The sequence below is a fragment of the Cupressus sempervirens genome, chromosome 4 (genome assembly GCF_028749045.1).
Source record: "Cupressus sempervirens isolate cs-2001-9-10 chromosome 4, ASM2874904v1, whole genome shotgun sequence".
Classification (NCBI taxonomy): domain Eukaryota; kingdom Viridiplantae; phylum Streptophyta; class Pinopsida; order Cupressales; family Cupressaceae; genus Cupressus; species Cupressus sempervirens.
The window spans coordinates 560,274,196-560,297,881 of NC_143121.1; the positions used below are offsets into that span (position 1 = coordinate 560,274,196).

Here is a 23,686-nt window from a genome sequence, read left to right on the forward strand (position 1 = left end):
TCCTTGAAGGCCTCAAGTGATTATTGAGAAGATGGATCCACCATCTATGAGAATAATGTAAATTTTCCAAGTAAAAGGAATAAGAGATGGAAGGTAAAATAAAAACAATTCAAGTATGAAAAGCAATACTTTTGATAAGTACACCTTGATAATTATTGAGTTCTTCCATGAGATATCAATGGAGAAATAATTATATTTTCTAAATAGGATGGGTTTGACCTATTCTATATATTTATATATTCATTTCAATTGGTGAAAGATGGCCACATTTGCCTTAATAGGGGTAAGGAAAAAGTACTAACAGTTAGATTTTTGGGAAGTGACATCCAATTTCAATAAGGTGAAACATAAAAAACTTTCAAACTATGTAAGCATAGCATAACTTTTGATATTCATTTAATCCAATGTGGCTCTCATCTTAAGCATGATTATATTGAGTTGCCTATCATGCCATTATGGTCATGCTGCAAGTTCAAACTACAAATGGAGCCATTTGGTTAATGAACCTGGAGCTATCTAATCTCTTTGCAAAAGAACACATTCTTCTAAGCATGTCCAAGATTTGAAGACGTGCACCCATATTTAAGGCCCAAAATCGCATAAGAAATCTATGCTTTCTCCATACGTATTTTTGTTTAAAAGTGCAAAAATGTTGTGTATTGTTCAAGAATCTAACACCTTTGAAATCTTGATAGTTTATAGATATTGAACATAGTAAACCCAACCTTATCTTGAGAATAGGACAAAACAATTTTAAATGCCCCATAAGGGATGGATGTTATCAAATAAGAAAATTCTCAAAGTATAGTTTTACTCTTAATAAGTATGTGGCCCATAAGTGGGTGGCATTGGGATTTAAATGCTGAATTCTTACATAATATTGGGCGTAGAGGCTTGATCATTCATGTTACTATTAACTAGAGTTACATGACTCGACCTTTCCTATGACTTTCCTATGACTTGGCAAGGTCAACTCAACCCATGACTCCCTAATTACTCAATTATGGCTTGACGCAATGAAAAATGGATTTTTTACAATTTAATTTTTTCATGTGCCCATTATTGAAAAATTCTGAAAGACACTATAGCATCATCAATTAATAGCTAATTTGATGACATACATAAGCATGCATCCATCACATAAGTCAAGAAAAGAAAAAATAGCATGTAATAGTTAACTATTACATGCCACATGTATATTCTCCTTCAAAAAATACAAGGTCTCTTCTCAAGACTAGAAAATCATGCAAAAATAATATTGAAATTAGTATACAAGATAACACTAAGACAATATGATGTATTGTAGTTGATTGAACTTGCAATGCATTGTTTTCTTGGTTATGCCTTTCATTAATCATATATTATTGAAGTTGGGGGCTCATAGATGAGCATTACAACTTCTTCATCTGGCTTATCAGAGTAAGTATAATACTATAAACTATTGTAGCTTTAAGACAAAGAAACCTCTTTCTGCAAAATGTACAAGTCATGACCATCAGACTCAGTGAGTTATAGTGCCACATTGAGTTGTGGAAATGGATCATGAAAACCTGCTAGTGACTGCACTACCCATGACCTGCCTAAACTTGCATGACTCATCACAAGTTATGGAGCACTACTATTAACTCCCATTTTCCAATTGTCAGATGCTATAAAAGATGAAGGACGCTGACAAAAAGAAAATCTTGACTTCACTTAACATAAAAATAATATAAAATATGCCAAAAAAAGATCTAGCAAGTTCAAATTCACAAAAAATAGATTCAGTAATGGCAAGTGGACTTACTTCTAGATTCTGCACAAACTATGTTTTGGTTGCAAAATGATGTATTTATAAGAAAACTCTAATTTATCAAAAGTGGGTAACACTCTTGGGTGGAAGTATTTTCGTGCATGTGTGTGGATGCCATGTCTTTGCCAAGTTCATCAACCATTTTCTTATTTAAACTATCAAGGAAAAATAGTAAAGAACCCTACTAAAGTAAAAATGTGTTATAAGACAAATACCAATCTAGCTTCAGTTGTCACTTCAATCTGTTTAGAACGTGTTAAAGTAAACGAAACAATATCAAATTTTTTAGTTGAAGATTAGATTTGATTGGATTTAAAATTTAATTTGATGGGAAACTTTAATAGATTCACATATCGAACTTCATTTAATTTTATTTCTTAACTTGCTTTCTAATGTTATTTATTTTGTGATGTAATCTGGTTTTAAGGCTAAGAAACTAAACTTGACAAGTCGACTGACTCACAAGAGCAACATTTACAATTTTTCTGTCGTACTATTGCAACTGATATGTGCGAGGAAGCCACAGAACAAGGAAATATTTGGTTTGAGAAGTTAAGACTATTAATGAAAGAGGAGAGATAAATGTTCTTGCAAGCACCAACTATTGGATGTGATTCTCATGAACTATCTCACTACTCCATCTGATGTGGATCTCATGAAAGCTTCATAAACTTAACATTGCGTTTTTGTGAGGAATATGTTAACTAGTGGGGCACCCAACCAAGTTTTATTAACCCTCTATCTCTTATTTTCTCTGAAAATTCCTCTTGCAAATAAGTGCTATTGAGGCCAATCTTTGTGTCGGAATATGCATTTTCCATCTTCGAATATATTTTGATAGCCCAAACAAATGGTTGTTCGCTTTCTTCTAGACCTCTAATAAAGTGTCGTAGCGTCCAAGTAAAATATACACAACGTAGTAAGGGTTGTTCGAATCCATCCATAAAACCAACTCTTCTTCATTGATGCCCACTATTTTCCCTTTGGTGTTCAAATGCTTCCCTTCACCAAATAAATTTGTTAATGCACAAGGACTACAGCCCAAACTAGCATCGCAATTAATTTTTCATGTGTTGGACAAAGTTATAATGACCTATTGAGTTATGGAAATGGTGTTAGAGTAATTATTTGTTCGCACTTATTAATTAAATCACTGTGATTTAATTAATTAAGTTGCCTATTACTCTAGTTTTCTTAAGCTATCTAGTAGGTGCATATAATTAATATTTTATTAATTATATTGTGCAACCTAGCTTTTTTAGGCTTTAGGGCTTTCGTTCACCTTTAAGGTTGAACTCTTGTAATTCTTTTTTCAAGCATTCATTCAATCAATCTGGGAATACAATTTTTCTCCCATCTTGTTGAGTTCTTCCAAGCTCTACTTTTTCCTTCTTTTTCGGTTTCTCTTCAACAGGTTATTTGCATGCAGGTGATCTTGGCAATCTGTCAAGTTGGTTTTCACAACTTCTACAAATGAATCATGAAAACCTGCTAGTGATTGTACTGCCCATGACCCACCTAAACTTGCATGATTCATCACGACTTATGGAGCACTACTATCAACTCCCATTTTTCAAAGTATTAGACACGATAAAAGTTGAAGAATGCTGATGAAAAGAAAATATTGACTTTACTTAATAGAAACACAATATAAAACACACCAAAAAATGATCTAGCAAGTACATATTCACAAAAAAACAAATTCAGCAATGGCAAATGGACTTCTAGATTCTGCACAAACCGTGTTTTGGTGGCAAAACGATGTATTTATAAGAAGACTCTAATTTATCAAAAGAGGGTAACACTCTTAGGTGGAAGTATTTTTGTGAATGTGCGTGGAGGCCATGCCTTTTCCAAGTTCACCGATCATTTTGTTATTTAAATTATCAAGGAAAAATATTGAACCCTACTAAAGTAAAAATCTGTTATAAGACAAATATTGATCTACCTACGATTGTCACTTCAATCTATTTAGAACGTTTGACAGTAAACCAAACAATATCAAATTTTTAGCTGAAGATTAGATTTTTACAGTATTTTAAATGAAAATAACGATTGGGGTTAAAATTTAAGTTGATGGAAAAAATTATTAGATTCACGTATCGAATTTCATTTAATTTGATTTCTTAACTTGCTTTCTAATGCTATTTATTTTGTGATGCAGTCTGCTATTTATTTTGTGATGCAGTCTGGGTTTCAAGGGTGAAACACTAAACTTGACACATCGACTGACTGATAAGAGCAACATTTATAATTTTGGTGTTGTATTGTTCTAACTTATATGTGCGAGAAAACAACAAAACAAAGAAATATTTGGTTTGGAAAGTTAGGATTATTAATGAAAGAGGTATAAATGTTCTTGTGAGCACCAACTGTTGGATGTGGTTCTCATGAACTCTCCCACCACTCCCTCTGATGTGGTTCCTATGAAAGCATCATAAACTTAGCACTGAGTTTTTGTGAGACTATGTTAACTAATGGGGCACCCAACCCAATAATATTAACCCTCTATCTCTTGTTTTCTCTGAAAATCCCTCTTACAAGTAAGTGCTATTGAGGTCATTCCCCCTTTCTTATGTTTTGTAGGTCTCCTTATATTCCTGCGTTGAGAGAAGTGCTATATCAATAAAAAAAATATAATAAATCTTTATTTATATTTTGTTTTAATGCACTTGTGACTATAATAATATAATGATATACGTTTTAAGATTTATATAATATTATTTGATATTTAATATTTATTTATCAAGGATTTCAGTTCCTAATAGAATTGAGTAGATAAATATACAGACTAATACTATATTAATCTATTTAATATTCGATATTTAGATAATATCATGTTATGATATATTATTATATATCATATTTCATAAGAGATTCATTAATAGTCTAGTTTTATTTATTCACTTTTTTATTATTAATTATTAAGGTCTGATAAAAAAAGGACATCACATTTCCCTAGGATATTGTGGGTTTGATGGGACACCTGATTTTCCCGCTCGTAGATGACAGTATCAAAGTCGCATAAAAGATTGTTTCTTGTTTCTTCTTGAAAGAATTAGTATAACTATCGCAGATTACTTTTGGAAATATGCTTGCAATATCTTTCTTTAAGCAAACACCTATGTGATCACACCCCAAATATGCGTTCACATATCCAAAGCCAATGCCTGCTACAGCTAGACAAATAAAGTATGTACATCAACGTTACGCCTCTAACCATTTATTTTCTATGCAAACAAGACATTTTCATTGTCTACGCATTCTTTATTTCTTTCAAATTAGAACCTCTTAATAGGAATGATTTTATAATATACCATAAAAGCTGGCATTATAGCCATGACTAAATATCATCATAGGCAGGATTATCTGTCAAGCTAAGATACTAATGATCATTCCAAGACATTCGTAAAAGAATGGCTAATGCAGGTACACAAGTTTACCTTGGATTTCATATTAAGCCAAAATATTCTAAAATGAGAAATGAATTTTCGATTAGAGAAAGGCAAACGTAACCAATAAATTGCAGATATGACAATGGCTAAATGGTATACACATCAAAACAGAAGTTTTACCACCATATATGCCAGAAAGAGCATAAAATGTAAAACATCATTCATGATGATATACCGCTTTCTTTCCATTATTATACTCTCACGCATCTTAACAAGCCAATTACATTGAAGCAATGCTCATGTGATGGATTTTATAATCAGATACTTCAAATGACAATGTTTTATTCAGAGCCATCATCATCAGTAATCATACATTCCACCAAAAACTGACAGAAAAACTTGTGGTAAGAGATCTCACATAGTGCCACCATTTGGGTGGTATATACAACATCTCACCTTCATCTAATATACAGTCCAGAAATGTGAGCTTTTCTGCTCGAGGAAACTTTACAGGGTCTAGATTATCCAGATCCACCTGCGTAGAATGATTATTATCAACTGTTAGTCCAATCAACATCACAACACCTTAATAGTTTAACAAAACAAAAAAATTAAAAGAAAATCGATTTATCCACAAAAATGTATTTGTACATTCTCAGGTAGCATTGACTATTGCTTATGTTTTGAAAGAGGTTGACAATGATCATAGTGTCTACCCTAAAATATTGAGTTTATAGAGACCTCCATTCTTGCATTTGAGTAGTTCTAACAAACTGATCAATTAACTATTTGCTCTTTTTCCTTATTTTGCTAAGGAGTGGGAGCTATAGGAACAGCTCAAAGAGAGAAAAATCACAATGGAACCCCAAAAAGAACTTCTACTTAATCCAACAACACAACTACAATTGTTCCAATGAACGATCATGGTTACATGATTATACAATGAAAACTACAAGAGAGATAAACACCTCTAGCAATAAAATGTATCAAAAGAAACAAGTTAAACTTGATGGCGAAAATTAATACAATAAAGGGAAAGACTATCAAAAAGAATATGGTGAAAATAGGAGAAACGGTAATTTTTATATCCTAGTAATGTAGAATAGAAAGCAATTTTTCATGCTCGCAATGTGGATGAAAAGAAAAATAGTTATTATTGTAACATTATCATTTAAGTCAATGTAATGAAAATAAGAGGGAATAGGAGCACACCTATGTTTTCAAATTTTAGTGATGCAGAGAGGACTGATGAAGATGGAGATGACAATCTAAGTTAGCGTATGTGGCTTCGAAGGTTGTTGGTTCTTCTTTTTGTCTTTGGCATCCCTCTTTCTAAGGGATTTGTTTTGATTTATGGATATGGAGCTTCTTGGTTGGCCCTTGTCTACCCTAAATCTGGGCCTTTGGCCTGTTGTTTCTAATGTATTCGTTTTGTAGTTCCCGGTTTCCAATTTGAGGGTTGTACATGCCCTTTGACATCATTGTTCTTAACATACTAGTCGCCAAGAATGCCTTACCCAATGTTTTCTCCTTAGAATGTTGTTTGTTCTTCTTAGAATGACACATGCTTGTTGTGGGCTTCTCTCTCATGAGGCTCACGTACAGAGCCTCTTTGTGTTGATTTGTGCAAAGTCTCTTCCTTGTCTTAAGCCGGACCAGATTGCCCTGCATGGTCCAAAGGTTGTGCTTGGTTTACGCTTAAGAGGATCTATTGTTCTTCTATGGCTTTTGGGGCTTGAGTTGCCTCCGTACTTTCTTCTTCTCCTATATGCTAAGCCAATCCATTGGCAACTATGTTGGATATTGCTTGAGAGCAAAGAGGATGCAAGACCTGTTGGATCTCCACTTAGTGTTCTCTCTTTGTGTTGTGCTTGGCCCCGTATTTGTAGACCATCTTTGTGTCCCAAGATCTGCTTCACTTGTTTGTTGTGTGGGTGGACGAGTGCCTCTGCTAGGGGGAATGTCGTGGCATTGTCTAGACTTGTTTTTCTTAGACTGGCTTTTGCGGTGGCTTCATTAATGTGGCTATGGTGCACCTTATGCATTGGAGCCTAGTGGTTGCGAGAACGTACTATTGGTTTAGAATATGTATACCTTTTTTCCCAACTTGATGACCCATTTGCAATGGTTGCCCCTGTTTCATACAGTGGTTCTAGCATGGGCATTTTCGGAATGTTCCCATTAGAGGCAGGTTTCTTCTATTCATTTGTGTTCCTCTTGGTGGAGGTGTTCTACAAATTTGGGTTCATCCTATTGGGTTGTCAAATGAATGGATGGTGGAAGAGCTTTGTTTTGTCATACTATTATCTTAGTTACCGGATTCGCCTGGAAAAGGCCGGATCCGGGCTCGGGTCCGATTCGGATCCGGATCCACGTATGGATCCGTGAGGATCCGGGCAAGATTACGAATCCTGCCCGGATCCTCGAGGATCCACGCGCGGATCCACGTGAATCCGCGGCAATGACAGGAGGAGTATGCAAAAACATGGGCCCATTATCATTTTTTAATATTTTTTTTTTTCCCTAAAGGCCCTAAACCCTAAAAACGACCCTCTAAATCACAATGCAAGTTCATTTGCTCTCTATTTTGCTCTCTCATTTTGCTCTCTCATACTTGCTAGTTTGAAGTGAAGTGCTTGGATTCGAAGGAGATCGGTTGTGGAGCTTCAAATACCTTGCAAGAAGTGTTTAAGGTATGCATTTCAACCATATTTTTGAATTCTTTCATAGATTATTGATTTATTTTTAGTTTTCCAAATTTTCAAGTTTTTGTGCAAGTGTGAAGCATGGTTTTCTTTCACTTTTTCTAGATTGCAAGAATAGAACAATGAGTAGTCAAGGCTCAGTGGGTGGGGGTGGGGCTGCATCACCAAGCTTCAAAATTGATAAGGGGTCTCCTTTATGGAGACACACAACAAGAGTTGCACAATGTCCTGGGGGTGGGGCATACATATGGAAATGTAATTTTTGCAACATACAACATAGAAGCTCCTATTCCCGAGTGAAACTACATTTTTTGGGCCCTGTGGGTGAAGGAATTCACATGTGTCAAGGTAGTGATACGAAGGGATTACCAGCTGCACAAATAGCAGCATTAGCAAAAGAGCAAGATGATGCTGATAGAGCAGTTGCAAAAGCAAAACGTGGTGCTTTCCAAAAAACAAATATACCAACACCATCATTTGATCAAACAAACACAAGAACACATCCTTTTTTGCCTATGCCAACTACAAATGATGAAGATGAAGACCCATCTCCACTCACCCGCAAGAGAGGCCCACTAGATAGGGCATTCCAAATTGAAAAGAGAGACATTGCTGATCACAAAATTGGACGTTGTTTAATTGCAAATGGTGTTTCATTTAATTTTGCTAGATCACCTTATTTTAGGGAGATGGTGGAAGCAATAAATGATGCACCCCATGGTTACAAACCGCCTGGTTATGAGAAGTTGCGCACTACCATAAGAGATTTTTGGGTTCAATCGGGTGTGTCTATTATTTCGGATGGTTGGAAAGATTGTAGAAACCGTCCATTGATCAATGTTATTGCTGTATGCCCTAAGGGGGCAATGTTCTTGAAGGCAGTTGATTGTGAAGGGCAAGTGAAAGATGCAGAATTTATTTCACGCATTCTCATTGATGCCATAAAGTCAGTGGGTCCTGATAATGTTGTTCAAGTGGTCACGAACAATGCAAAAGTTTGCAGGGCTGCAGGGATAATTGTAGAGTCTAGATATGATCATATCTTTTGGACACCATGCACCGTCCACTCTCTCAATTTAGTGATGAAAGCAATTGGCACCGAAATAGATTGGGTGAAAAGGATATATGAGGAAGCTGAAGAGATTCAAATGTTTGTGACAAATCACCACATGTCACAAGCAATTTTTAGGAGTTTCTCGGACTTGGAGTTATTGAAGGTAAATTTCTATATTTAATATATAATTGAATATTATTAGATTCCACAATTATTAATTTTTGTTGTTGTTTACATTAACATGTTTTAATTTTTAAATGTTTTACTAACTTGAGTTTAACATGTTCTTAGGTTGCTGAAACCCGCTTTGCCTCTCACACAATCGTCTTGAGACGACTTGTGAAGGTAAAAGAAGCATTGAAGCATATGGTCATTAGCCCCCAATGGGGCATTTGGAAGAATTCCAATACAGCAAGGGCTTTAAATGTGAGAAGAATGATACTAGATGAGGATTGGTGGGGTCTTGTGAGTTATGTGTTGGAAATCACCAATCCAATAATGGCAATGCTTCGCTTCGCAGATAGTGATGAGCCATGCCTTGGGGATATTTATGATTCCATGGATAGTATGCTGGAAAAAATTAAAATGGTAAGTTTTACGCTCTTTTACAACAATTTTTTATTTGAGAGATATCTAGATTCTAAAGTTTAAATTGACAGATTCACTAATTATAATTATTATTCATATTTCATATCTTAGGTCATACAGAGGAGGGAGAATGATCCTGAGGACACCCTTTACAAGAAGGTGGAAAAAATTGTTCATCATCGATGGAACAAGATGACCACACCTTTGCACCTCCTTGCATATGCTCTATCCCCGAGGTACTGTAGTTCTTATCAAATGTTTGTGCTTATTTTATCCAATGTTTGTGCTATTGATATTTGATAGTGTTCAATTGTCTTTTGTTATCCCCAGGTACTATAGTGCAAATGTACTTCGCCTTCCAAGTAGAGTGCCACCATTTAGAGATGCAGAGGTTGCAGATGGGTATAAGAGGGCACTAGCTAAGATATTCCAAGATCCAAAGATTGGGGCAATTGTGAGGAGTGAATTTGCTGCTTTCAACTCAGGTGAGGATTTCGACCCTATTGCCATAGCAGACCAAAGCAGGATGGGTGCCATCAAATGGTGGTACCTTCATGGGCAAGCCTTCACGTACCTCCAACCTCTTGCCATAAAGGTCCTATCCCAAGTAAGTTTGTAAAATTAAGCTTAAGGTTAACATTCTCAATTCCTTGAATTTATTATTTAATTTATTTATCTTGATTGTTGTATTGATAATTTTTAATTTCTCTTTAGGTTGCCAGCTCTTCTGCCGCTGAGCGGAATTGGAGTACTTACTCCTTTATCCACTCAATCAAACGCAACCGGTTGGCTCCAAAAAAATCAGAAGACCTTGTGTTCATTCACAACAATTTGCGCTTGTTGTCACGGAAGGATCCTAAGTACAAGAAGGGGCCTGAAAAGCTTTGGGATGTAGCACCCGAGACTCCTGATTTAGATATGACCATCCGAGATCTTGCTAGATCCACTTTGATTGATGTGGATGATGAGGAGGAGGATTATGAGTTGACAATCCCCTCTACTACTAGTGGTTTGGGTTCCTCTACTAATACAGATGCAGCACTTGCAGCTCACCAGTACCCCTTTGATGCGGATTTTCTTGAAAATCCATTTGATGATTAAATAAAAAACTTTAGTGTTGACTCTTGACTCTTTTATGAGTAAATCATGTTATAAACTTTAAGTTTAATGATCTATATTTTGAATGTTACAAGCTTTCACTTTCAGTAATTCAATGTGAATGTGTTGATTTTCTTTATAATCGTGAAAATAGATTAATTATCAATGTCATTGATCAAGTATACTAGATTCATACTATGAAATGATTTAGTTTTAGAATTATGTATATTTCTCTTATTTTTTAGTATATATAATGCATATATATATATATATATATATATATATATATATATATATATATATATATATATATATATATATATATATATATATATGCACGAATCCTCCACGAATCATAATTGGGAAAAAAAAAAATTCCGAATCCACGGATCCGATTCACGTGCCCGAATCGGATTCGTGTCACGAATCGGCAACTAAGACTATTATTGTTGAATGCGTGGGTAGAAGAAAAGATTGGTTTTGGGTTTCTCCCATTCACAATGGATCTACCATTTGTGCTACAACTTGTGTGGATAGACACTTCACCTGCAGTTTGTTCATTTTGTTGTATGGATGGCACTTAAGGTGGGGTCTCCTTCCTCCCTGTGGCCCTCAGCTGTGATGTTTCCTGGTGAAGCTTCCGCATGTTGGGATCTTGAAGTGCTAAGAGGCTAGGTGTCTGTGTTTCATTTTCTTCTAATGCCTTCTGAAATAGTAATTTTTGGAAGCAAATTGTGTGCCCTATAGTCTTGGTGTTGTGTTTAAAGGAATACTTGTGTTTCTCAGTACAGCCTCCTCCTATGGGGATCTTGATGTGTTCAAGACTAGGTGCTTCGAAGTGTTTTGTGTACTTTCCTTGTGAAGGGGTGGCTTGTGGAGGTAGTGTATGTCCTCCATACTACGTGTTCAAAGATTGTGCCTACCCTAGTTTTCGAGGTGAAGTCTCTTTGCCCCCTATATGTAAGTTGTGATAGAGGTGGTTGTCACCATCAAGCTTCTTATTGGTTTTTTGTTTGGATTATCCATTTTAGCTAGTATGGACAGTGGTTTTCTTTTTTCTTTTGGTGGCTATACAATAGCTAATAGTTTTCAAGGGCTAGTTCTGGCTGGTTGTTTTTGTTTAAAGTTTGTAGTTGTATTTAGTGGAATCAAAGGTATATTGGAGTTGAAAAACAAAGTTCAAACTCCTCAAAGCAGATGCAGTTGAAAACAAATTTGTTCTCTCATTAAAGAGTAAGGCGAAGAAAATAAGGAGCCGGAACAGCAATGGGTTATGGAACAGCGATGGGTTATGGACCAGCAAGCATCTCCTCTTTTCTCCAGGCACCAAAAGCATGTTCTGAGATCCTTCATTTCTACTATCACAAACCCCTCATCACAAAATTTAAGCAGAACACAGTGGAATGAGAATTTCATAGTATCAATATCATTATCCCCACTTTGAGATACCACTGCTTAGACTACCATCAGGACTTGCTATGATCAATGCTCAACAACAAAGATAAGCAGCTCATAATAATGGCACTCCTTAGCTTCATTAATACAGCAGATGAAAAACAAGGAGTAGGAGATCAACAACAGAATACAAGAAATGTAAACAGACCTTATCTAACTGTAATAATCGCTACAAGTTATTCAACCTCCAACTTGCAAATGTTTGTGTTTTTGAATATTTGGGTTTAATTTGCAATTTTAAAATAAAAACTAAACCTTTCGCTGGGCAAGATATAGTAAAATAGAAAATATAAAATATTCTGGAAATGAAATAGAGCTGCAATGATTTTTCTTGAGCATAATATATAAATATTTACAATGTTTTTCATTAACCACTCATACCCGGATGTCCTCAAGCTTTTATACAAAATCTGGGAATGTATGGCAGCAACGTATGAACCTGTAGATAATAGTTGGTAATAAATATTCAATGGTGGTAATAATTTCAATGGCTACCACAATCGATTATGGAAATACCCTTTAAAAATTTGCACTTAAACCACTTTCAATTTGTCAATAATATTCTTGAAACCCTTGAATAGACTTTACAAATTTACTCATAAATGTTTGAAATGTGATTAATAATGGCTACCAATAATAACCCACAGGTTTGCAATGAATAAGCATCAAATATATGCACAAACCCTTGACATTTCTTCACCAATGAACCCAATGATGGCCTCTAAATAATGCCAATGCATAATTCACCGGATACTACACCAACTCAAAGTGCTATAAACTATGAAGAATTCTCAATTCTCCAAGCTGGAACTTCTGAAACCCTTGTCTCCAAATTCTCTTCACACAACTCAAAAAGCATAAGCAACATAATGAAAAAGAACTCATTCGAGTACTTTAAACTTTTATGGGAGAACTCACACATTTCCAGCCAATGTGGGATAAATAGATATACTTTTTCCCTTTAATAATTCATTTACTCCAATACTTTAATTAAGACATTGCCTTAAGCTTCTGTGAATTAATAGAATAAATGGCCCCTTCAATGACGACTGAACCCTCAACTTATGTGAAATTATAAAGTCAAATTATAACTTTATAATAAGCCAGCAAATGTTTTAATAATCATTTGGCCACTAAAATAATAATAACTCCCAAAATACTTATCTTTTAAATATGTCATCTGAAACAAGAGTCACACCTATTATTTCCCCATGTAACCAAATGCACTTTCCAAAAATAAAAAGAGTACCTCTCTATCATCACCAGACTTGCCATAAATAATGAGTAGATGAAACTAAGCCCAAACAAAGTCCAATCTAAGTCAAATGAAGACCAAATTGGAACATACTAAATTGTGGAAAAGACAAGACCCTCCCATAACTGAGCCTCTACCTTAGAAGTCCCTCTATCCACAATAATTAGCTTACAAGGAACACAATAATAGGCTAACAACTTGTCCTCTGACATTGGCTAAAAAGTGGACATTAAACCAACTAGCAAGTCTTATGAAGCATGATATTCTAAATAGATATCCATAGACACATGTAAAAGGAAGACAAATATATCTTAAAAATTGGACAGACTTTTGCCATCCAGTGACAACATGATTCCAATCAGATAATGATCCAAGTCTTAAAAAAATACTCTATCTGATCATTAGCCCATAACACTAAAAGTTTCCGATCCCTCTTCAAAGAAGCCTTTTCATTTCAGATTTGTAAATATGTGGACCATGCCTAGATTTTTGGAATTAATATGAACATTGCTGTCAAAGACTAAAAAGACTGCTGGAAGTATTTCGTGCAAATTCCACAAAAGGTTGACAGCTCTTCAAAGGATTTTAAAAACCACTGGGAATATTAATATATTTTTGTGCTAATTCCACAAAAAACTGGTAGCTATCCAAAAGCGTGGACAACTGTGATCCACACCTACAATATATCTGTTACTCTATGAAAACTGTGATCTGCAACCTACAACATCCTTCTATGCACACTTACCTAAAACAAACACATGCTGGCATTTTTACAAGGTCTAACAATTGTTTATATAAACTCCATAATCCACTTAGGATGTTTCTTTGCATCTTAAACTAGGAAGTGTAAAGGGCTTTGCAACCATTGCTCTGCCCAAAGAATCAAAACATGTGAAACCAGCTTTGCAATCAAAATGACTGCTTCTGTGATGCTGAAACCACCATGACATCCACGAAACCACTGAGGTAAATGCCCCTGCTGAAATTAGCAAATTCATATTCAACACCATATTACTAAATTTTCCAACACTCCCCTATATCTCCACCTCTTTGAAGTGGTTCAGACCAAACCAATTTGCTCCTAACTTTTGAGTACAAAGGAATGCTATATTGGCTTCAGAAGCATCATCTGCAAGATTTTATAAGTTTTATAAGCCTCCTGACATCTTCTTGGATGAAAATTACAACTAATCTTTGATGCATACTTCAAGATCTAATGTGTGGATTGCATCTCACCGATGAGGAGGAACTCGTCAAGTAAGGAAAGTTTTTCCCCACACTCTTTTGAATACCAGTTTTCCCTTCCATGGTAACTTCCTCTTCAATCTATTTTAAGCATGTCTCACAGACACCCCTATGTGTCTCCTTCTGAAGCAAAGATCATCAATAGAAGGCAGCAAGAAACCTTCTATATCAAGAATTGAAAGCTCAATAACCAAAGACACTTGGCATTCACAATTGATAATATCTTCATGTATGGAGGCATATCAAAGCAAAAAAAAACTCCCGCCTAATTTGTTCCAAAATCTATAATAGTTATGATATCACAATTAATGGGTTTAACTTCCTTGATCATTGACTCATTTGCCTAGGTACAACCAGAATTGATCTCTAACCTTAAACTTATGCTCGATCCAATGTTGTTAATGCCTCTTTTTTTATCTAGCTTTTGATTCATTCAACTTCTCTTGAACACAAACATGTACCTGCGGAGTTCTTTCAATGAACTTTTCAGCTTTGTGACTTTCAAATTCACATGTTCATTATCCTTGTGTGCCTGTCCCAAGACAACATCCAAAGGAATGGGCTCCCTTATGGTGACAAGCATGTCAGGGTATAGACTTGCCCTATTTCAAGAGTGCTGACTCTAAAAAAGATTGTTATCTCATGATATAGGATTCTTCCGATTATATCCCCTCAGCTGTACAAGTGTCTAAATAGAACCTCTATTTGCCGAGTAGATTGAGGTTGAAGGGCAGTTTATCTCTTCAAACAAGTATTCTTCTATCCCACAAAGCATAACAACACTTCCCAAAGAACCTCACATCATGATCTGATACGATACTCAAGCAACCCAAAGTAAAACCACATATGAACAAATAACAGCTCAGCAGCATCACTTCCCTCTAAGTCTTTTTGCACAAATAAGTATACACATCTTGCTAAAATGGTCCACAAACACAAACAAATATTCAAGCATTCTTGGTATTGAAAATCCTTGCACAAGATCCATTGAGATGCTCGGGATTAGTAATGGTTGATACATGCCCTAAATAATGTTATTTGGCTTTTTTATACTACACACGTTGCAATCACGAATGAACTTTAAGGTGTCAACTTGCATGTATGGAGTATACACATACCTTTGAAGATTCGCTGGTCACTTAGAAACTCCAACATGACCAGCAATATTTGAGATGCAAGTCTCTCTTGAGAACTGAAACCTCCTATATTTGGGAGCACACAACTTGTAATACCTAATGGTAACTGTAGTCTAGGTTTGGTTCATAATTATTAACCATACTCCTTAGATTTTGCTTGGAGATTTCTCAAAAATTAGTTTTGTCATTTGCACGCATTCACATGAACTTAGCTTGCATACCAAAGAGCATTTACATGAAAACACATATGCATTTACATGTTATCCAACTTCCTACATCCGATTTTAACCCTCTGCACATACTTTCCATATCACATCCAACTCACTGCATACTTTCCATGAGTATCTAATTCATACTCTAAATTCATTTTTTCTCAAGATCCGTCTTTGCCAATATCCTCATGGAGCCAATATCCATATCTTTTGATGATGTGTTCACACTGTGGAATTTTTATGTTGCAGCACAAGACATCCACCTGTCTTCAAAGTCAGAAGGAAAGATGAAGTATCAATATGGCAAGGAGTTGGCACATGCAATTGCATCTCAGGTTTCTTCTACCTTAGATAATTTTTTGATACAAAAATTGGACATGTGGACATTGTTGAGTTCCTAGAAAGGGTCAAAAATCCTTCAAGCAAAGAGATGAGGCGCATAAAAAAAATTAACATCCACCTTGTATCTACTTTCCCTATGGCTGCCCTAGAACCTAAGTCTGTCTTAGGATGCACTCGCCATTCCAGTCCTATATCCAAAACGATGAGGTGATTGAAAAGATTTTCAAGGTCCCTCAAAGCGTAGAATATGTAGACTTATCAAAGGATACAGCTCTCTACTTATAGAACAGGAAAAAGCTAGAGTACCAAAAGCATATGAATGCATATTACTTGACTATCAAAGGAAACAACTTTTCTAGATGGCCAAAGACTTTACACAAATCTGACTTTCACCCAGAATGTAAAGACTTGCTTACCCTTCTCAGCAGGGTGTGTGGCATTAAGGAATCTAGCAAATTTGAATCATCGATGTTCAAATTCATTTTCCAAATCTATGATAATGAAGAACCCATCTTCTAGGGAGAGCTCATTAGTATAGCTTTGTGCGAATAGTTGCTTAACATGGAAACTTCAGCGCCATTCAATATGAATTCATACTTGGTTTACATAGTTGCAGCTATGTGATCTTTTTCAAGCTTATCCACCAAGGGAGATCGCGTTGTGTTTCCCATTTGGAATCACTATGAACAAATCAAATCAACACAGAGTAAGGTACATTATAGGAGAGTCCAAATGCATTCTTTGGTCATTTCAAATGTCAATTTGATAAGGAGTTGGTGATAAGGAGGGTATCAAATGAAGCTTGGAACAAGGTGAATCAATTTGGTTGCATCTTTCTACAGTTTCAAGATTTCACTTATCTAAGGGTTAATTACTTCATTGGAGAGCCATATACACTACCAAGGTATCCTACTGACATGATCATTCTGATGGAGTTAGCCAGATAGCTTATGAAGTTACAATCATATCAGAAGACTCTACATAAGCCAAGTTTCAATATCAGTACCGCTAAACCTTTGGTGATTGGGTGATATATGCTCAACTCAATATACAAGGCAAAAGACAAGGATATAGAACTTCATCTAATTACTATGAAGAAGTTCAAGGCTAGGTATGATTTTGATTACCGAAGTTTGAATTCAAAGATCAAAAGAGCATTCACTCAAGTTCATCACATGGAGGATGTATGGATTGATATGCACATGGAGCTGGAAATTATGAATATGGATTACTATAGGCTCACTTTGTAGCAGATCATTGATCTCAACATGGTTGAGGTTCCACCCAATTTCCAGGCAACAGACAATGACAGTATTCTAGATTCGGAATATCATCAAGCATGCTTTAATAAGCATTGTCCATTTCCTATCAATTAGCAACACGAGGAATCCGTCTCTATCTTTGATAGAATCCAGTCCATCTTAGCAAATACCAACAAATGGCTAAAGATCAACCACCTCGGTAGGGTATATCCTAAGCTCAAGTTGGATTGCAACAATTCCGAACCGGTTGGAAGGACATCTAAGACGGAGATTATAAGTCAAGATGGTGCATCTTCTTCAACACCTGAGAAATCCTCAAGATTAAGCGCAAAGGTGGAAAAGGGTTGAAGTCATCTCAAGAGCCCCATCAAGCACCAATTGAAGAAGAAGAAGAAGAAACTGCATCTGAAAAAGAGTATGATGAAGAGGCAGAAGGAGAAATCATGATAATTTCTCTTCCAAGGCCACCAAATGCCCAAAAACCACCTACTTAGGAGGAACCCCTCTTGGATAATGTAGACAACAATGTGGATTCATTCTCCACTGTCTTTACATCTACCTCAGAGGTGAACATGTCATCTTTCCCTATCGCTTCCATAGCTTCTCCCATTCTCACGGCAGAACAGTGTGAAAAATTGGGAGATGTTTTTGAGAATTTCCCAACCCTCATAGAAGGACAAGTTTCCCAACTTCACACTTCAGTTGTTGGTTTTGATATGTTCATGATGGAATTATCTCAACAAGCACCTATGCATTCAGCTGTGCAGACTGAGGCATGCACGGTTACAATTGAAACACAATCAAGATCAATGTCTACAATAGCCATTGTTCCTGTTTCAACTAATATGGGTTTCAAATTTTCAATTTGCTCGCATGGTTCGAAAAGATTACTATGAAGAGGATGAAAGTAGTACTGCCTCCAGACAATCTATCTGTCAAGAACACCAAATCCAAATCTTTGAAAGACAAGATTGTTTCAAGAATTGTGGTTGGGTCTGAGAAAACCAAATATGTTGAATTTGTAGAGGCCTTAGTGAATAAACCAGCCGAGAAACTTAATTGTTCAAATTATAAGATCACCTGGATTGATCTTGGTAAAAAAACACAGCTAGGACGTTTGCAAGATGCTCAAGATGTGTTTGCTAATGTGTCTAAAACAAATCATGAGCTTTGGGAAAAGAAAAATCAGCTTAAGGAAGAAGTCACTCGCCTAAATGAGGTTATCCGACAACAGTCATCACAACCTGTAGCTACCACTTCTCATACAGCTAAGGAGAAAAAACTAATTGAAGTAGCCAAAACTTGGTTTGGAGAAGTTGTCTGAGGAGTGCAGGCCATCAAAGATGTGGTCAGAGTTCTTGAACACTTTAGAGAAATTGAAGAAACTATAAACGACTTGATTATTTGAATTTCTATGAATCAAGAAGCCAACACTCTAAAAGAACTTTTGGTAGATTGGGAGGAGATAGCCAATACTGATTTGGATGGCATGGTGCCCTGTGAAGTCATTCTATCTTCAAAGATGTTTACAGATGCCAAGGTCTCATGGAACACAAGGAAGAGACACTGAGAAAACTATTGACAAAATTGCGGGCAAACTTGGAAGACTGTCAAACATTAGAAACAGATCTTATGCAACTTGGAACAAATAGGATGTATTGTTCTCTCCGAACATGATATTTTGGTCTCGGCAGAAGAAATGACTTCAAAATACACAAACAAAGTCAATATTGAACTTGATTCTAAGGAATTTGCTTCACGTACGATGAATAGATTTACAACATATAAATCAATGGCAAAGCATCTATAGGATTCAATTGCAACAAACTACAAGATTGTGAGATTAGCATACACCACTACTGTCAAGATTGGGGCCATATCAAAATCAATGGAGATCTCAGATCTTCCTACGGTGCATGATTGCATCGCCAAATACAAGGCGCCTCAAAATAATCCTTGGGATTATTCCCTCTACTTCTGTCTTCTTCTTTCTTTATTTTTAGAGAGGATGTATTGCATAAAATTGTGTAATTACATGTAATATGATTTGCATGTTCTAATGACATGTAATCCAATAATTTCTCTTGTTAGTTAGACAGGGTCAAGGTTGGTTGAGTTGCTCCCACTTTTTCCTCCTTTTTTTTATCCAACTCCTTTACCTATATAAAGGAGTGCCCCCTCATTGTAAAAATCATCATTTATTGTATGCAAAAAAAAAGCTTTGGAGAAATTATGCAAGCATAACTTTGATTGTGTAGTACTATTTTGAAAGAGAAGTGAATACAAAGAAACAATTGGAGCTGAACTTTGATCGAGTGCGATTATGATTAGTGCAAGTTGGAAGCATTGACTGTGATTTGCATTTGTTATCTTTGATTCATGTGTTTTTGCATTCTTGATAATTGAATATAAAGAGTTAAGAAGTAATTGGAGTTGAAGCTTTGACTGGGAGTGGTTGTGGAGATACATAGACTAGGAGCTATGACTGTAGCTTGTATCTCTGTCTTAATTCACAAAAATAGTTAGAATTTTTTACTTCTAGATGTCTTTGTGTCCCAATAGTAAAGGTTATTCTTATAGCATAGATTAAAATTGGACATAGAGCCAAACTAATACGCTTTCAGTTAGCCTTTGAGTCAGTGGTGGTTTATCGGTATCATCATGTACAACTTTACATAGAAGTGTAGTTAGACGTTTCATCTTGCCCATTACTCGTTACAGGAGTAAGTGGATTCTTTTCTGAAAGTTAAGAGGAAAGTATATTAGTAATACCCTTTCAAAATCTCTCAACTTCTTGCTTACCTTGAGTTGATCCAAGGAAAGGTGAGAAGGGGGAGCCTTCCCTTTAAGGTAGGAGAGACTTTGTCTCACACGCTATGGCTGGTCTACCTATTCTGTGACTAGATTTCACCCAAAGTGTCGGTTGCAAAATATCCACCCAACACAATCATTGGTTAAACTAGTCAGAAACTGTCACAATAAGAACAACATTTCAAAGTTTTGCACATAAGTCTTGTTTGGTTTATTCCTCCCCGAACACGAGAATACATTTTTGCACATTACTATTTAGAAGACTTTAGAGAAAGAGCTAGAATCCCTATTGAGTCCTCCTATATGGAGAAAATCCTAGCAAGTAGTGTAGTTGAAGCCACGACATTTCCTTTAGTTGTAATATGTCCTAAGCTTGTCAGAAAATGCATGAATAAATATGACCCAAGGGATAGGTGTATTAGAAAGGCCAATGTGGATGTTTTTTTGTGTAGTGACTAAAAAACCACCATAGCTGCCATGAAAATTCCAGTGAAAGAGACTTGTTTCAAGCTTACCATAGTATTATTTGTGACTCGCTTCACTGAGAAGAAACAATACAAAAATGTCATAGCTAGAAATTGGTTGTTAAAATTCCAAAAGGAGGGTTGATATTGCCCTAGCTGCTCACAAAGGAGCATATCCACCCCCATGTAAGAGATTTGGTCATATTGATACGCAAAGCTAACGGCTCCCAACAAGCCTATTTCTTTCAAGATTGGTTGTATTCCTTTATCTGAATCATCCCTGTTGAAGATAATAGCTTTGGTCAGATTAATGATAATCATTAGCATGATATATATATATATATATATATATATATATATATATATCAGTCTATATATAGTATACACATACACACACACATAGTTATTCGACTTAGAATAATATTGAACTTCTTGAGACTAATTATTATTTATATCAGATCATTATACCTTTTGAATCCTTGTATATTATCGATCTTATATATATATATATATATATATATATATATATATATATATATAGTATACACACACACACACATACATAGTTATTCGACTTAGAATAATATTGAACTTATTGAGACCAATTATTATTTGAATATGCTAACACAAGCTCAAATTCTAAAATAAAAATTGAATAATACGAACTCCAATACCATAGTAATGCTGGGATTAATTATCAGATTTAATAGTGAATAGAAAATAGTGCTGAAGTACGACAATGTGAGAAAAATGGAGTTGATAACATTACTAACTGCATATTATTACAATGGCATAATCCAAGGTAAGAATTATGGAATCTAGAGTCAATCGTTTGTTTGAACCGACCACATGAAAGTGTGCAGGCAAAGCAGCGTAGACTGTATTGACACCGACCAATCCAGCAATCCTGTGATTCCCTACTGGACATGAGAGTTGGGACGTCGACCACAGGTGAAGGCTTGATCCCGTGCTTACTATTACCACCCGTAACCTCAATAAACTGTCAGTCAATGATACATAGGTGATACCACTCCTCTAGGTGACTTCGAACTGGAAGAGAAAGTTGTCGGTTGAGACTAGAGCAAATGTTAATGACACAAACTGATAGGAATGTACGTGGCCCTTCTTAACTGAAAAACACCCTCCAATCGATTGATAGATTCATACAAACTGACTCAATCCGAACACTATCTTGTGTAGCCATCAAAACCACTGTTCATGCGTATGCGAGTCAAACAATACATTTCATTCATATTCCACTATGTGCTCAAACTGTACTTACTTCTGCATGCCAAAACTGAGATCATTCTCCTTCTTGCTGATTTCTGCCTAGGCTGTGTGTTAGTTCCAAGGAGGAAAATTGGGGTGACGTCCAACTTCCTCAAACAACTCGAGGGATTTCGTCCTCAGAATTTGTTACCAGTCACATTAAAGCAACCAAAATGTCATATATTGAGTTCATCGATTCTTTTATATCCAAATCCCAACGCTGAGTCTCTTATTTATAACCTCGAAGTGAGGGAAAAGCCTAGGAATAAGAGATGTGGGATAAAACAACAATTTCATCTTGTAGTCACTTAAGTCACTTTATAAAGTAAATGACTTTATAAACATAAAGTAACTTTATCAAAAAACTTTTAATTGAATAAATGATGAACTTAAGATAAATCTCTCGTGTGACTGGTAAGCATCCAGACTGTTGATGCCATTAAACTATCTAGATGTCGAGATAGATTACCCCGATGCCATAACACTAGTGCGGGGAAGGGGACATGACAACTTCCATGAGTTGTCTGGCTAGTTCCATTAGTATGATCTTATCTATAGCATATCTTCGTAGAGTATATAGCTCTCCTTTGAAATAACCAATAGTCAATAAGTGAAAGTTGGAAACTTTAGAGAGATAACACCAAACGAATTAACTCTATTCCAAGCTTGATCTAACACTCGCTTGAATTCCTACCTAGTTTACATAGTTGCATCCATGGGATCTTTCTCGAGTCTCTCCACCAAAGGGGATCGGTTACAAGTTTCTATCTAGGACTACTATGATCAAATCACCTTGTCGCACAACAAATATCATTTCAAGAGAGTCCAAGATGCATTCTTTGGATATTTCCGGTGTTTGTTTGATAAACAGGAGGGTGTTGACATGTTTTTAAAATATGCTATATGCCCTCAAGATGCAAAAACCATTGTTGGAGCATTGTGATGCATAGAGCACAACTAAGAAGCTTCAAATGGGCTTCCACTCTTGCAATCAACCAACTAGCTACCAACTCTTCAACTTTCTTACAAGGTTTTAGCACACTCCAATCCTCCCATGGATCAAAGAAACACACTCCAACTTCACCAAGAATCTAGGTACAAAGAACCAATCTTACCCACTTTACGAATTTTGGACCTATTTCCCTCAACTAGGTCAATGATAGAAAAACACCCTTGAAGTTTGTCCCAAGGGTTCTAAGATGTTAAATGATCTTAGGGCACCTAATTACCACAAACTACACCAATGATCTTAGGGCTTGGTTGGAAAAATTGCAAAACATATCCTCCAATTTTGGAACCCTGGAATCTTCAATAGGACCCTACTAACTACCATTTCCCAAGTGGCCATGAAATTCCAACTAGGGAGATTGCAGTTAGAGGCCCATCTTTGCTGAAAGCACCAAAATGATGTCCCAAAAACCTTGCTTCACTAAAAATGCAATAACTTGAACAAGAGAGCGCTTAGAAAAATGAAACCAAAAGCAAATGAAAGCTGATTCGAAACTCTATCTCAAACATCCATCAAATCTGGTCTGACAATCCGCATAGTATGGGCAGCGTCCAAAAAACAGAGAAAAAGACTCCAAAACTAAACATTATTCTC

General features: G+C 35.9%; 3 protein-coding genes across 3 annotated transcripts in view; 2 read left to right on the forward strand and 1 right to left on the reverse strand.

Annotated features, from left to right (window-relative positions):
- Positions 1–5,343: 5,343 nt before the first annotated feature.
- Positions 5,344–23,686, reverse strand: part of JMJD5 (2-oxoglutarate (2OG) and Fe(II)-dependent oxygenase superfamily protein) — a 148,697-nt gene continuing 130,354 nt past the window's right edge. Inside the window, 2 exon segments of the mRNA XM_089825934.1 lie at positions 5,344–5,557; positions 5,560–5,722. Of these exon segments, the coding sequence (XP_089682060.1) occupies positions 5,529–5,557; positions 5,560–5,722 (192 nt within the window). The 3' untranslated portion in view covers positions 5,344–5,528.
- Positions 8,661–9,924, forward strand: LOC149562426 (uncharacterized). The gene is made up of 3 exons (XM_089825932.1): positions 8,661–9,109; positions 9,238–9,534; positions 9,646–9,924. Exons 1-3 carry the CDS (start codon positions 8,759–8,761, stop codon positions 9,832–9,834), a joined length of 837 nt encoding a protein of 278 aa, XP_089682058.1. The 5' UTR covers positions 8,661–8,758; the 3' UTR covers positions 9,835–9,924.
- LOC149562427 (uncharacterized) lies at positions 9,840–10,743 on the forward strand. The gene is made up of 2 exons (XM_089825933.1): positions 9,840–10,141; positions 10,249–10,743. The coding sequence occupies exons 1-2, from the start codon at positions 10,061–10,063 to the stop codon at positions 10,633–10,635; spliced, it is 468 nt and encodes a 155-aa protein (XP_089682059.1). The 5' UTR covers positions 9,840–10,060; the 3' UTR covers positions 10,636–10,743.

What these genes read in the sequence shown, in the direction of transcription:
- LOC149562426 (XM_089825932.1), top strand. Translation starts at nt 8,759, where the DNA reads ATGTTCTTGAAGGCAGTTGATTGTGAAGGGCAAGTGAAAGATGCAGAA. An exon ending in CGGACTTGGAGTTATTGAAG is followed by an intron (nt 9,110 to 9,237) that starts GTAAATTTCTAT and finishes ACATGTTCTTAG; the next exon opens with GTTGCTGAAACCCGCTTTGC. An exon ending in TGCTGGAAAAAATTAAAATG is followed by an intron (nt 9,535 to 9,645) that starts GTAAGTTTTACG and finishes TTCATATCTTAG; the next exon opens with GTCATACAGAGGAGGGAGAA.
- LOC149562427 (XM_089825933.1), top strand. Translation starts at nt 10,061, where the DNA reads ATGGGTGCCATCAAATGGTGGTACCTTCATGGGCAAGCCTTCACGTAC. An exon ending in CCATAAAGGTCCTATCCCAA is followed by an intron (nt 10,142 to 10,248) that starts GTAAGTTTGTAA and finishes ATTTCTCTTTAG; the next exon opens with GTTGCCAGCTCTTCTGCCGC.